General features: G+C 33.7%; 1 protein-coding gene across 2 annotated transcripts in view; it reads left to right on the plus strand.

Annotated features, from left to right (window-relative positions):
* The window catches only part of MMP16 (matrix metallopeptidase 16), a 305,079-nt gene that overhangs the window by 150,927 nt on the left and 142,093 nt on the right, over positions 1-12,059 (plus strand). For both annotated transcript variants that reach the window (XM_072803989.1, XM_072803988.1), the window contains exon 3: positions 2,081-2,203. In XM_072803989.1, coding sequence (XP_072660090.1) covers positions 2,081-2,203 — 123 coding nt within the window. The remainder of the gene's footprint in view (positions 1-2,080; positions 2,204-12,059) is intronic.

Here is a 12,059-nt window from a genome sequence, read left to right on the forward strand (position 1 = left end):
AACCCTATCCTTTGAAAGATGCAATGCTTCACTGAGAAAATTTTTACTAGATCTAACATATGCATGACCTAAAATGGAAATTTATATTAATAAATTTAATTTTCTTTTCAATTGCTACCTTCCTCTTTTAATTTTATTGATTTTTAAAGTAATTTTAGACAGTATGTTCTCATTAACAATACATTTTATCCTGACAGTAGGTAATTCCATTTTGTCAAATTTCATCCCACTATCCATTTCAAAATGATTTCTCTTCCCAGAGTGCTAACTTAAAGATTTTCCTTAGCAAAATGTAAGTGTAACCACTTCCCACATTTAGTAAATTTATTCATATTTAATAATTATATATTATTTATTCTCTTACTCTTTTAGTGAAATAAGCATAAATACCTTCCTTAGGAATATTACAATTTTTGCTGAGAATATAACTAATGAAATACCCATATGTAAAGCCACTTAAATCATAATAATCCCCCTCAAGCTTAATATTTCCTAGTTAAATCTCTCTCACAGTATATAATAAAAACTAATGATTTTTCGTTTAAAAAATACAGAGTGTCCCTATCCACTTATTCATTGAACATCTCTTATATTCCAGGGATTGTACAAGGTCCTAGGAGTATATACATCCTCTGCCCTTGAATGTTTACAGTCTAGTGAAATATCTCTCAAACAAAGTGGTTTAGGAATGTCCTGGGGGTGTTAGTTAAAAATAGGAGATCTCCATTCTCAACTCTACAGAGTTCCAGTCCATAGGACCAGATAGCCTTGTAGGAGTTGGGAGAGTTTAATAAATGGAAAGCAATTTTCTGAAGTAACTTCACAATGCATTATAAACCAGGATGGGATTTGTTAAGTCTGATAACCACAATGTCTACATCATTACTGGGGCCAGAATGAAAAAGGAGAGACTTTTTTCAATACTTACTGGAAAAGTGTCATCTTTCTTAAAAAGCAAAAGTCGTGATTTCATTGTATGAAGTTATTGTTTATAAGAGCTAATTAGCTGATTTATCCATGTGACATGTAAACTTTTCAGAAATGAACACCTTTAGATAGTCATCTCTATAGTCAATTACTTTCCATTTAAAGAGCAGAGAAATTATAAACTATTTGGTGAAATAGAGCAAAATTTGATTCTTTTCTCATTTCTAATTTCTGAAGCGTGTAGTACCATGAAGATTCCACATTAGCTTTGTAATTGTTAAATGTGCTAATGAATGGTAAAACCATTTTATGAGTCACTAAAGAAACACTACTCAAAATCTTGAAAATCTTTCTTAGATAAGAAGCAAGACTACATAGAAAACAGGCCATTTGACCAATGAGACAGACTGTAGAAAAGAAGTTCTATAACTGTAACTATAAAAATATTAAAAGTTAATAAATCAAAGAGCAGCATATCATTTTTCTAATATAATTATGTTAAGCCTTATTTGTGTGATGTTAACCTCATATCCAGAAAAAAAAAAAAAGCATTGAATTTGGTTATTAATTAGTGATTTAAAACGAAGGGCTCTTACTTGTAAATTGGGGTAGTAATCAAGGGGAAAAGAAGAAAAAAATTGGAGAAAGGCAAATGTTATTTAAACAATTCACTTCTATGTGAGCTAAAAGAAAGAATAGAATATACCTCTCAAATCCTGAAATTTAAGATCATGTAATAGCTTTTAAAAATTGTTGAATGTTAAACCTGGAAGAGACCTTAGTAAAAATTTATTTTTAAGAGTCCCATTTTATGAACGAGACTAGGAATCAGTGACTTGCCCAAGGTCACAAATCTTGTTAAAAACAGATTCTAGTTAAAAGCTTGAGCGGACTTCAGTCTACAGTAAGCTTAAAATGAATTAGAGAAAGAAGAACTATCTAAAAGAGCTGAGTTCAAAACTAGTGATTCTTGATCATTCAGGGAAAAAAATGCACTTTCTACTCAGATTCAAATTGCAAGAAAACTGACAACATTCTTCTTTATGTTTTCCCATTTTTGTTATCACTGATAGATTAACTTCTCGATTGATTTCGTTTTGAAATTAACAAGTAGGGATGTTGGTAAATAACTGGAAAATACTGCTTTTTGCAGCTGGATGAAGAAGCCTCGATGTGGTGTACCTGACCAGACAAGAGGTAGCTCCAAATTTAATATTCGTCGAAAGCGATATGCATTAACAGGACAGAAGTGGCAGCACAAACACATCACTTACAGGTATAAGAACTAATGATGAATTACTGTTTTCTCCATTTTTCCACAACTATTTATTTTGACATCTTGTTTGACATTTTGTTTGGCTGACTACATGGTAACCTATAGTTATATAATGGGTTTTTTTAAAGATTTTATTTATTCATTTGGGAGAGTGAGAGAGAGGAAGAGAAAGAGAGCATGAGCAGGGTGAGGGGCAGAGAGAGAGGGAGAAGCATACTGCCCGCTAAGTAGGGAACCCAATGAAGGGCTTGATCCCAGGACACTGAGACCATGACCTGAGCCAAAGGAAGATGCTTAGCCGACTGAGCTACCCAGCTGCCCCTAGTTATATAATGTTAACATAGGGAATTGAGAACTACAGTTGAGAAGAGATTAAATTGCCCGTTTAAAGGCCTTGTAAATACTTCTTAAATACTTGGTCTCATTTGTAAACCATGTCTTCAAGCTTCTTGAAAGAATACTGAATTCCGAGGGACTCTGAGATGAGTATTGTAACACATTACATTCTTTACTAAGGATTCATAATCTAAGCATAATCAAATAATAAAGTTAACAAATAATTGTTACCTAAACAAAATGTCTTTGAATCTATTAATTAACTTTCAGTATCAGTTCAGTCATTTTACTTTCTATCTTTTTTGGCAACCATGCAGATGGATCATTGTTTCTTATTTTTTCTTCAATGAAGGATGCCGAAGGGATGCCAGTGTCTTCCAACCTGGAGTGACAGTTGCTGCTAATGGAGATGTTCCTATTTATTCATTAATTCATTGAATAGCTGTTTATTGAGTCTCAGTTTGAACCAAGAACAGTTCTAGGTTCTAAGGATATAGAAATAAATAAAACGTGGGGACTCCATTTGTCCTCTGGGAATTTACAGTCATGTGGATAAGTTGAACAATCCTATAAATATGATGCCTCTTATGAAAGGGAAAGCACAGAATGCAAGGGAAACATAAAACAGGGCTATCCAACCCATTCTAGAAAACCAGGAAAAAGCTTCCTGAAGAAATTACCTTTGAGCCAAGTAAACCCCACAGAAGAGGAACCCAAGTGTCAGACCAAGGGTCAAGGGAAGGGGCAGGGACCCTAAGGGGGAGGGCAGGACGTCAGAAATACACGAATAAAAGAAAGAAATGTATAGTTCTCATTCTTTGTATAAATAACCTTCATGTATGCTTAAAGATAAAATCTTAAACTCAATGTTTAGATTTTCCAATATAGCTGGTTTGTGCCCTTGGGATTTATTTTAGTTATTTTGAGAAGACACTTTTCAGTGTCATTTTATATTCTTAAGCTAATCCTCCCAGATATCATGCTCCTGGGTTTTTATGCAACTTATTTCAGGTACTTCTGGAGGTAAGAGAAATCAAAGAGGAAGCATTCTTAAGCCAAGCGCGTGTAATAAATGCAAAGTAATGAAAGAATGCCTTAAGGAACAACAACAAAATACCCGCTACCTGTGTCTATTCAACAACATTGCACAGCTACTTATAGTTGTAAGGAAGTAAAAGGTATGAGGACTAATAAATGAAACTATCATTAGTAGGTTTGTATCACTTTCTATATAAAAAACATGGAACAAACTTTAGATAAGTTTCAGAAATAATAAAAGAATATGGCCAGCTTAAAAAAAATAATTGACACATTTTATGTTTTAGATTTAGATAATACAATTTTAGGCTTAGGTAATATAATCTTAGGTTTACAGAAAAGTTGAACAGATAATAGAAGTAGTTCCCATGTACTATACCCCCCACCACATAAACACACTCATAGTTTCTCCTATTATTGAGATCTTGCATTAGTGCGATCTGTTTGTTTCAGTTGCTGAGCCACTGTTGCTATATTATTTCCAACTAAAGTCCACAATTACAATAGGATTCACTCTTTGTGTTGTAATTTTATGGGTTTTTACAAATGTGTAATGTCATGCAGCATTGCAATATCATACAGAACACTTTGCCCTAAAAATACTGCGCGATACCTATTTGTCACTCTTTTCTCCTATGACCCCTGGAAACCACTGATTGTTTTAATTTCTTTCTAATTTTTCTTTTTCTAGAGTGTCATGTAGTTGAAACCAGACCATATAGAGCCATTTCAGATGGCCTTCTTGCACTTAGCAATGTGCATTCCAGGTTCCTCCATGTTTTTCATGACTCTGTTGCTCATTTCTTTTACTGAATTATATTCCATTGTATACATATGCCACTGATTGTTTACCCATTTACCTGTTGAACACTTATAGGCTGCTTTCAGTTTGGAGCAGTTATGAATAAGGGTGGTGTAAACATTCGTGGGCATGTTTTTATGTGGCAAAAATTTTCAATTTGTTTGTTTATAAATACCTAGGAGCATATGAAAGGGAAGGAACGGGATGCAAGAGAAACATAAAACAGGGCCATCCAACCCGTTCTAGAAAACCAGGGAAGGGGCAGCCCAGGTGGCTCAGTGGTTTAGCGCCTGCCTTCAGCCCAGGGCGTGATTCCTAGAGCTCCAGGATCAAGTCCCATGTCAGGCTCCCTGCATGGAGCCTGCTTCTCCCTCTGCCTGTGTCTCTGCCTCTCTCTCTCTCTGTCATGAATAAATAAATAAAATCAGAAAGAAAAAGAAAGAAAAGAAGAAAAGAAAAGAAAAGAAAAAAAAGAAAAGAAAAGAAAGAAAAGAAAAGAAAAGAAAAGAAAGAAAAGAAAAGAAAAGAAAAGAAAAGAAAAGAAAAGAAAAAAGAAGGAAGGAGGGAAGGAAGGAAGGAAGGAAGGAAGGAAGGAAGGAAGGAGAAAGAAAAAGAAAGAAAGAAAGAAAGAAAGAAAGAAAGAAAGAAAGAAAGAAAGAAAAGAAAAGAAAAGAAAAGAAAGACCAGGGAAGGGCTTCCTGAAGAAATGACCTTTGAACTAAGTAAAACCCACAGGAGAGGAACACAAGTGTTAGACCAAGGGTCAAGGGAAGGGGCAGGGTCCCTCAGGGGAAGGGCAAGCTGTCAGGAATACCCAAATAAAAGAAAGAAATTTAGAGTTCTCATTCTTTGTATAAATAACCTTCCTGTATGCTTAAAGATAAAATTTTAAACTCAGGGTATAGATTTTCTAATATAGCTGGTTTGTGCCATTGGGACTTATTTTAGTTATTTTGAGAAGACACTTTTCAGTGTCATTTTATATTCTTATGCTAATCCTCCCAGATAGCATGCTCCTGGGTTTTTATGCAACATAAAAGACCTCGGTTAGCTTTGTAAGAAACTGTCAAACTATCCCTCAAATGGCTGGGCCATTTTAGGTTACCACCAGTAATAAATGAAAGCTCCTGTTGCTGTGCAGCCTCACCAGCATTTGATGTTGTTGGTGTTCTGGATTGTAACCGTTCTAATAGATGTGTAGTGGTATCTAATTGTTGTTTTAACTTGCAATTCTCTGATGATATATGAGATTGAGCATATCTTCATATGTATTTGCCATTTGTGTATCTTCTTTGGTGAGATGCCTGTTGAGATTTTTCACCAACTTCTAATAGAGTTACCATTTGAGGAGTTCTTTTTTAATTTTTAAGAGTTTTCGATATATTTTGGATGCAAGTCTTTTATCAGATATATTTTTCCAATATGTTCTCCTAGTCTGTAACCTGTTTTCTCATTCTTTTTACAGTGTCTTTTGCAGGGCAGGAGTTTTTATTTGGATAAAGTCCAACTTATCAATTACTTTCCTCTTTCAGTGTTTTAGTGTGCTTTGGTGTTGTATCAAAGAAATCATTTTCAAACCCACGGTCACTTAGTTTTTCTTCTATGTCATCTTTTAACAGTGTGATAATTTTGCATTTACAGTTAGGTCTATGATCAGTTTTGAGTTAGTTTTTATGAAAGGTGTAAGGTCAGTGTCTAGATTCACTTTTTGGGCATGTGGATATACTGTTGTTCCAGCACTTTTGTTGAAAAGACCATTTTTTCTTCTTTGCCATCACTCTTGCCAAAGATCAGTTGACTGATGTGTGTGGGTCAATTTCTTTGCTCTTTATTCTATTTTTATTGTATTGACCATTCTTTTTAGTTGTAAGCTAATATCACACTGTCTTGATTTCTGTAATTTTATAGTAAGTCTTAATATCAAATAGTGCCAATCTTATGCCTTGATTCTCCTTCAGTATTGTGTTTTCGAGATCTCTTACTCTTCCATATAAAGTTCAGAACTGCTTCGTTGATACCTTCAAAAAAGCTTGCAGAGATTTTGACTGTGATTGCGTTCAATCTACGGATCAATTTGGGAAGAACTCATATCTTAACAATATTGAGTCTTACTATTCATGAACATGAATATATCACCAGTTATTTAGGTCTTTGACTTCTTTAATCACAGTTTTATACTATTACTCATAGATCTTTGGCATAAACCTTAATCCCATCGGGATGCTATCACAAAATACATAGATTGAGTGGCTTATAAACAGCAGAAACTTATTGCTTATAGTTCTAGATACTGGAAGTCTGAGAGGTTTCAGTGTTGGGTGAGTTTGCTCTTCTGGGTCACAGACTTTGTGTTGTATCTCCATGTGGCAAACACGCTACAGATCTCCATGGGATACTGATCCCATTTGTGAGTGCACCACCCTCATGACCTAAGCACCTCCCTCCCATCTGCTATTACCATCATCTTTAGGGGATAAGATTTTAACATATGAACTTGAGGGGGATATAAATATTCAGACCATACTCACATATTTTATTGGATTTATTCCTAAATATTTCTTTTTTGTTTTGGTACTATTTATAGTATTGTATTTTTAATTCCAAATGTTTGTGACTGGTATATGGGAAAACAATTGACTTTTGTATATTAACCTTGTATCTTGTAATTTTGCTATAATCATTCATTAGTCCAGGATTATATTGTTAATTCTCTGATATTTTCTTCATAGAATCATGTTACCTGAAAAAAGAGTTGTTGTTTCCCCCTTCCCAATCTGTGTATCTTTTATTTTCTTGTCTTATCGCATAAGGCAGAGCTGTCAGTAAAACGTCGAATAGGAGTGCTGAAGGCAAACATTATTGCCATTTTCCCAGTGTTTAAGAGAAAAGCATCTAGTTTGTCACCATTAAGTATGATGTAAGCTGTAGGCTTCTTTCTAGATGTTTATCAAATTGAGAAGTTTAGCCTCTTCCTAGTTTGCTGCAAGTTTTTATCATGCATAAGTGTTGGATTTTATGAAATGCTTTTTTCTGTGCTTTTTCTACATCTATTTATATGATCATATGATTTTTCTTCTTTAGCCTTTTAAATTATTTTAAAAGTAATTTAAATTACTTTAAAAGGCTAAAGGCTAAAATCCATTACAGGATTACATTAGTTGATTTTCAGTTGAACCAGTCTCTTATACATAGGGCAGACTCTACTTTGTTATGTAAATAATTTTTTTATACATTGTTGTATTTGATTTGCTAATTTTTTGTTGAGGATTTTTACATGTATGTTTATGAGGGATTATGATATATAGTTTCTCTTTCTCTTAAAGTCTTTATTTGGGTTTGGTAGTAGAGTAGTGCTAGCCTCGTGGAATGGGTTAGAAAGTGTTCCCTTTACATCAGTTTTCTGGAAGAGATTGTAGAAAATTGGTGTGAATTCTAAATGAAATGTTAGTAGACCCAATGCAACTATTTGGTACAGTTTTTTCTTTTTTCTTTCTTTCTTTTCTTTTCTTTCTTTTCTTTTCTTTCTTTTTTCTTTCTTTCTTTCTTTCTTTCTTTCTTTCTTTCTTTCTTCTTTCTTTCTTTTTTTTTTTTTTGGTGGTTATCAATTGTTAATTAAATCTAGTTAATAGATGTAGTCCAGTTCAGATTGTTTATTTCTCTTTGTGTAAATTTTTTATAGATTGAGTTTTTCTAAAGAGTTGGTCCGTTAAATTCTGTATCCATCTGCTAAGGCTACCATCTCAAACTAGCATAGCCTGGGTAACTTAAACAATAGGAGTTTAATTTTCTCAGTTCCAAAGGCTGGAAGTCCAAGATTAACATGCTGTCAAGATTGGTTTTTGGTGAGGTTTCTCTTTCTGGCTTACAGATGGCCACCTTTTCATTGTGTTCTCCTCTTACCTTTCCTCTCAGCGTATGTAGAGAGAAAGATTTCTGGTTTGTTTTTTTTTTCTTATAAGAATGCCAGTCATACCAAATTAGGACCCCATCCTTGTGACTTCATTTAACCTAAATTATTTCCTTAAGCTCTACTTCCAAATGTAGTTATACTAGGGGGTGGGACTTCAGTTTATTTATAGAGAAGACCTTGTAGATCATTGGGGAAAGGATGGGCTGTTCCACTTACTAAGTTCTTCTGTAATAGTTGGGTATCCATACAGAAAACAATGAAATTAGATTCTTACCCCATAACATATGAAAAAAAAGTTAGTAACTATTGATTAGATTAATGTGTATAATCAATTTTAGAACTGCAAAATATACAACTCTGCATGTTGATATTTATTGTTTTCATTTCAGATAGTGTCTTTTTTTTCTGGCCTGATTTCCAGACTTAACAGTGTACCATGTTTATTATCTCTGCATACTTAGGTACTAACTACACCATTCACTTAAGAAAGAAAGAAACTGTTAAGAGCCATTATGTTCAGAACTAATCATAATTCCATTGAAGTTGTGTCCCTATACTGACAATTGTCTTGGCCAGTTTTGAATACTCAAATAATTAGATGTCCTGTAAACTTCCAGGTTATTGATAGGTGCATCATGTGGTTAAGAGTCCTATTTTAGAGTAAGAAAGATTTGGATTTGAATCCTGGCTCTGATACTTGCTACTTGTAAGACCAGGATTGAGTTACTGAATCTTCTAAGTCTCGTATTCCCTGTGTGTAAAGGGAGTATTGTAACACTACCTACCTCATAAAGCTTAGGAGATAATTAAGTCAAATCATTGTTGGGGGAACTCTGAAACACAAACAAAAAAATACCTCAACACAGTGCTTAAAACATAGTGCGTAGTAAATGCCAACCATTATCTTGTTTCGATTTACCAATTAACAGAAATTGTTGAGCATATTCTAATGGAATTAGAGAAAGATGAGAGTGAGAACTAAGGATATTAAATTTTAAAGTTAACGTATGTTAGGTGTTAAGAACTTGTCCTGTGTAAAATAAGTACTGTATAAGCATTTGCTACTGCTTCTATTACTATATTTAGAAAAATAAATACAAAATATTACCTTTTGGCTAAAAAAAAATTACTCTTTAAAAGGATATCGGAAATGTGCCATTGCAGAAGGAAGCCAGGAGTTGGAGTCGGGGTAGTCGAATCTAGGTTTTATTTGAAGGCAAGCTCATTATGAGCCAACAGTATAGTGTGGCTCAGAAAGGACTACAATGAACAGATTAGATTGATAGAAAGCAAAATGTCCAAAGCAGTGATGTTGCCAATTTTTCTCTTTGCTTTGTTGGCCAAGCTTTACCTGATGTATCCTTTTCTCTTTGGTCCACTACATTTCCAGCTGCTTCTTGGCAAATTAAAATGCACCTCTAAAAAAGAGATCAAAATGCTACGAGATCTTGAAAATAGTCTGCAGGAGAAAGGGCTCAATATTAGAGCCAAGGATTCTCAACATGATGGAAAAAATATTTAAGGGAGAAATTTCCAGTTATTCTCAAATACTTTAAGGCTTTCAGAATAACCTAATATTTTGAGCTATTGGAAAATTAAATCATTCATCCTACAAGTCTTCTTTGTTGGAACCATATAAACCAAACAATTTATTCACTTGTCAGGGAAATTAGAGACCATTTGTGGAATGGTTGGAAAGTTAGATTATATAATTTTAAAATCTCTTCCTATCCTTAAAGTATGGAATTGGAAGGAGCCTTCTGTAATCACTCCCTTTAAAGGGAATGTCTAAGCTCCCAGGCCTTCTACTCCAATGACCTCAGGGCTTGATGCCTAGAAATGGGAACTTCTGAGGTTGTACCAGAAGAATCATTTAAGTACTGTTAGGGATATATATATATAACTTTGGCTGATACATAATTTACAACCTGGTAATAATTATAGCATAAGTACTGGTGGCCATTCATCTCTTAATTGAATCTTTATGACCGATTTTTCTTTTGGCAAATTTTGCTTCTTGGGTTATTAGATGTTGTTCATTCAATGAATGGTTATTGAACAACATTATGTGACAGCACTGGCAATAGATGAGTTAAGCAAGGCCTCCACTCTCAGAGAAAGTACAGTCAAATTGTGGGGACAGATGTGTTTAAGTGAATAATTGCAAAATAACATATTGCATGTAACTTCAGGACCTTACAGGAACTTCATTACATCTCAGAGACCATATCCATTTTATGCCCCTTAGGACCTAATAGAGTGCTGCTGTGTATTATGCCCTAAGTAAATAGCTGTTGACTAAATTAATGAATTCTTTGTAGGCTTTGGTCAAGCTTTATTCAAAACAATAATAAGAATGTAAGTAATGAGGAAGCTCATTTTTTATCAAAATATCTTTATTTCCTATTAAATATTGTATAAAATAAGCTTAGCCTAAATTCTTTTTCCTTATAAAATCTAAATTCCAAAATAATATTTTATGTAGTAAGTGTCTCATGGAATATGTACTTAAATTGCCAGATGCATCTGTTTTTTTTTAATTTGGTTATATTACTATGTATTCACAATATATTAACTAATGTGATAATAGTATGTTATATTATATTATATGAATTAGTATTGATTTTCCTAGTAAATTCTCCTTTAGCTAACTTTGATTTTAAATGAATGTTTGTGTGACTCCTAAGGTTACACACAACAAGTTATTATTTTACTTTAATAATATATGCAGAGAAAAGAAACCTAGAGGTTGCTGAGGAATAATCAGTTCCTCCCCAGAAACTTTTCTTATACTCTAAAATCAGTGAGGTCATTGAATCTGATGATCCGAATGACTTCATAAAGGCTTCACAACAGGCAGTGAAACAGACACTATTTAAATTAAAACCCCCAAAATGCATACTTTAGTTTTCCTGACCTGGAAAACTAGCATCTTGCAAAATCACGAAATATTTAATGTAAGCATTTCTAGAAGGAGAGATTCCATATTCAATTTCTATTCTCTGACCATTTCTTATACTTAAAAAGGAAAAAGTGAATCCACATCAACTATACAAACATAATATGAATGAAAATAAATAAGTCTATTTAGGGTCATGTGGGTGGCTGAGTGGTTGAGCGTCGCCTTTGGCTCAGGTTGTGGTCCTAGGGTCTTGAGATCGAGTCCCACATCAGGCTCCCCACAGAGAGCCTGCTTCTCCCTCTGCCTATGTCTCTGCCTCTCTCTCTGTGTCTCTCATGAATAAATAAATAAAATCTTTATAACAAAAGGTCTATTTAATTCTCTCTTGATAGGATATTATAATATTCTGGATATGGTTCTGACAATATGTAGTTTTTTATTTTTATTCAAACTTTCAGCAATTGTCTACTTTCCCAGTTACAATAAGTTTCATTTAGTTAGTATACTTTTGTGGACAACTAATTTTTGTCAGTTGAATTGACTAATGGGTATTTATCCTTGACCGTACCAAACTAATTTTGACACAAGTATTTATACAACTTCTGAATCATAACTAGATGCTGAAGTAATCAGATTTTTTACTTCTTTTGAAATTAGAGATAAAACATTACCCTAACTTTGAAAAAGATTAATCGCTCTGTCAAAATCTAAAGGGCAAATCATTATTAATATATAGAGTTATTAAATAAATTAGTATGGATCCAGTGATGTTAAAACTAGAGAATTCTGACTTTACACAGTAATATTGGGCACCAAGTAATATTTACTACGTCACTTGAGGAACTAATTAGAGTTTGCTTCATTCAAA

Source organism: Canis lupus, chromosome 28 (genome assembly GCF_048164855.1).
Source record: "Canis lupus baileyi chromosome 28, mCanLup2.hap1, whole genome shotgun sequence".
Lineage (NCBI taxonomy): Eukaryota > Metazoa > Chordata > Mammalia > Carnivora > Canidae > Canis > Canis lupus.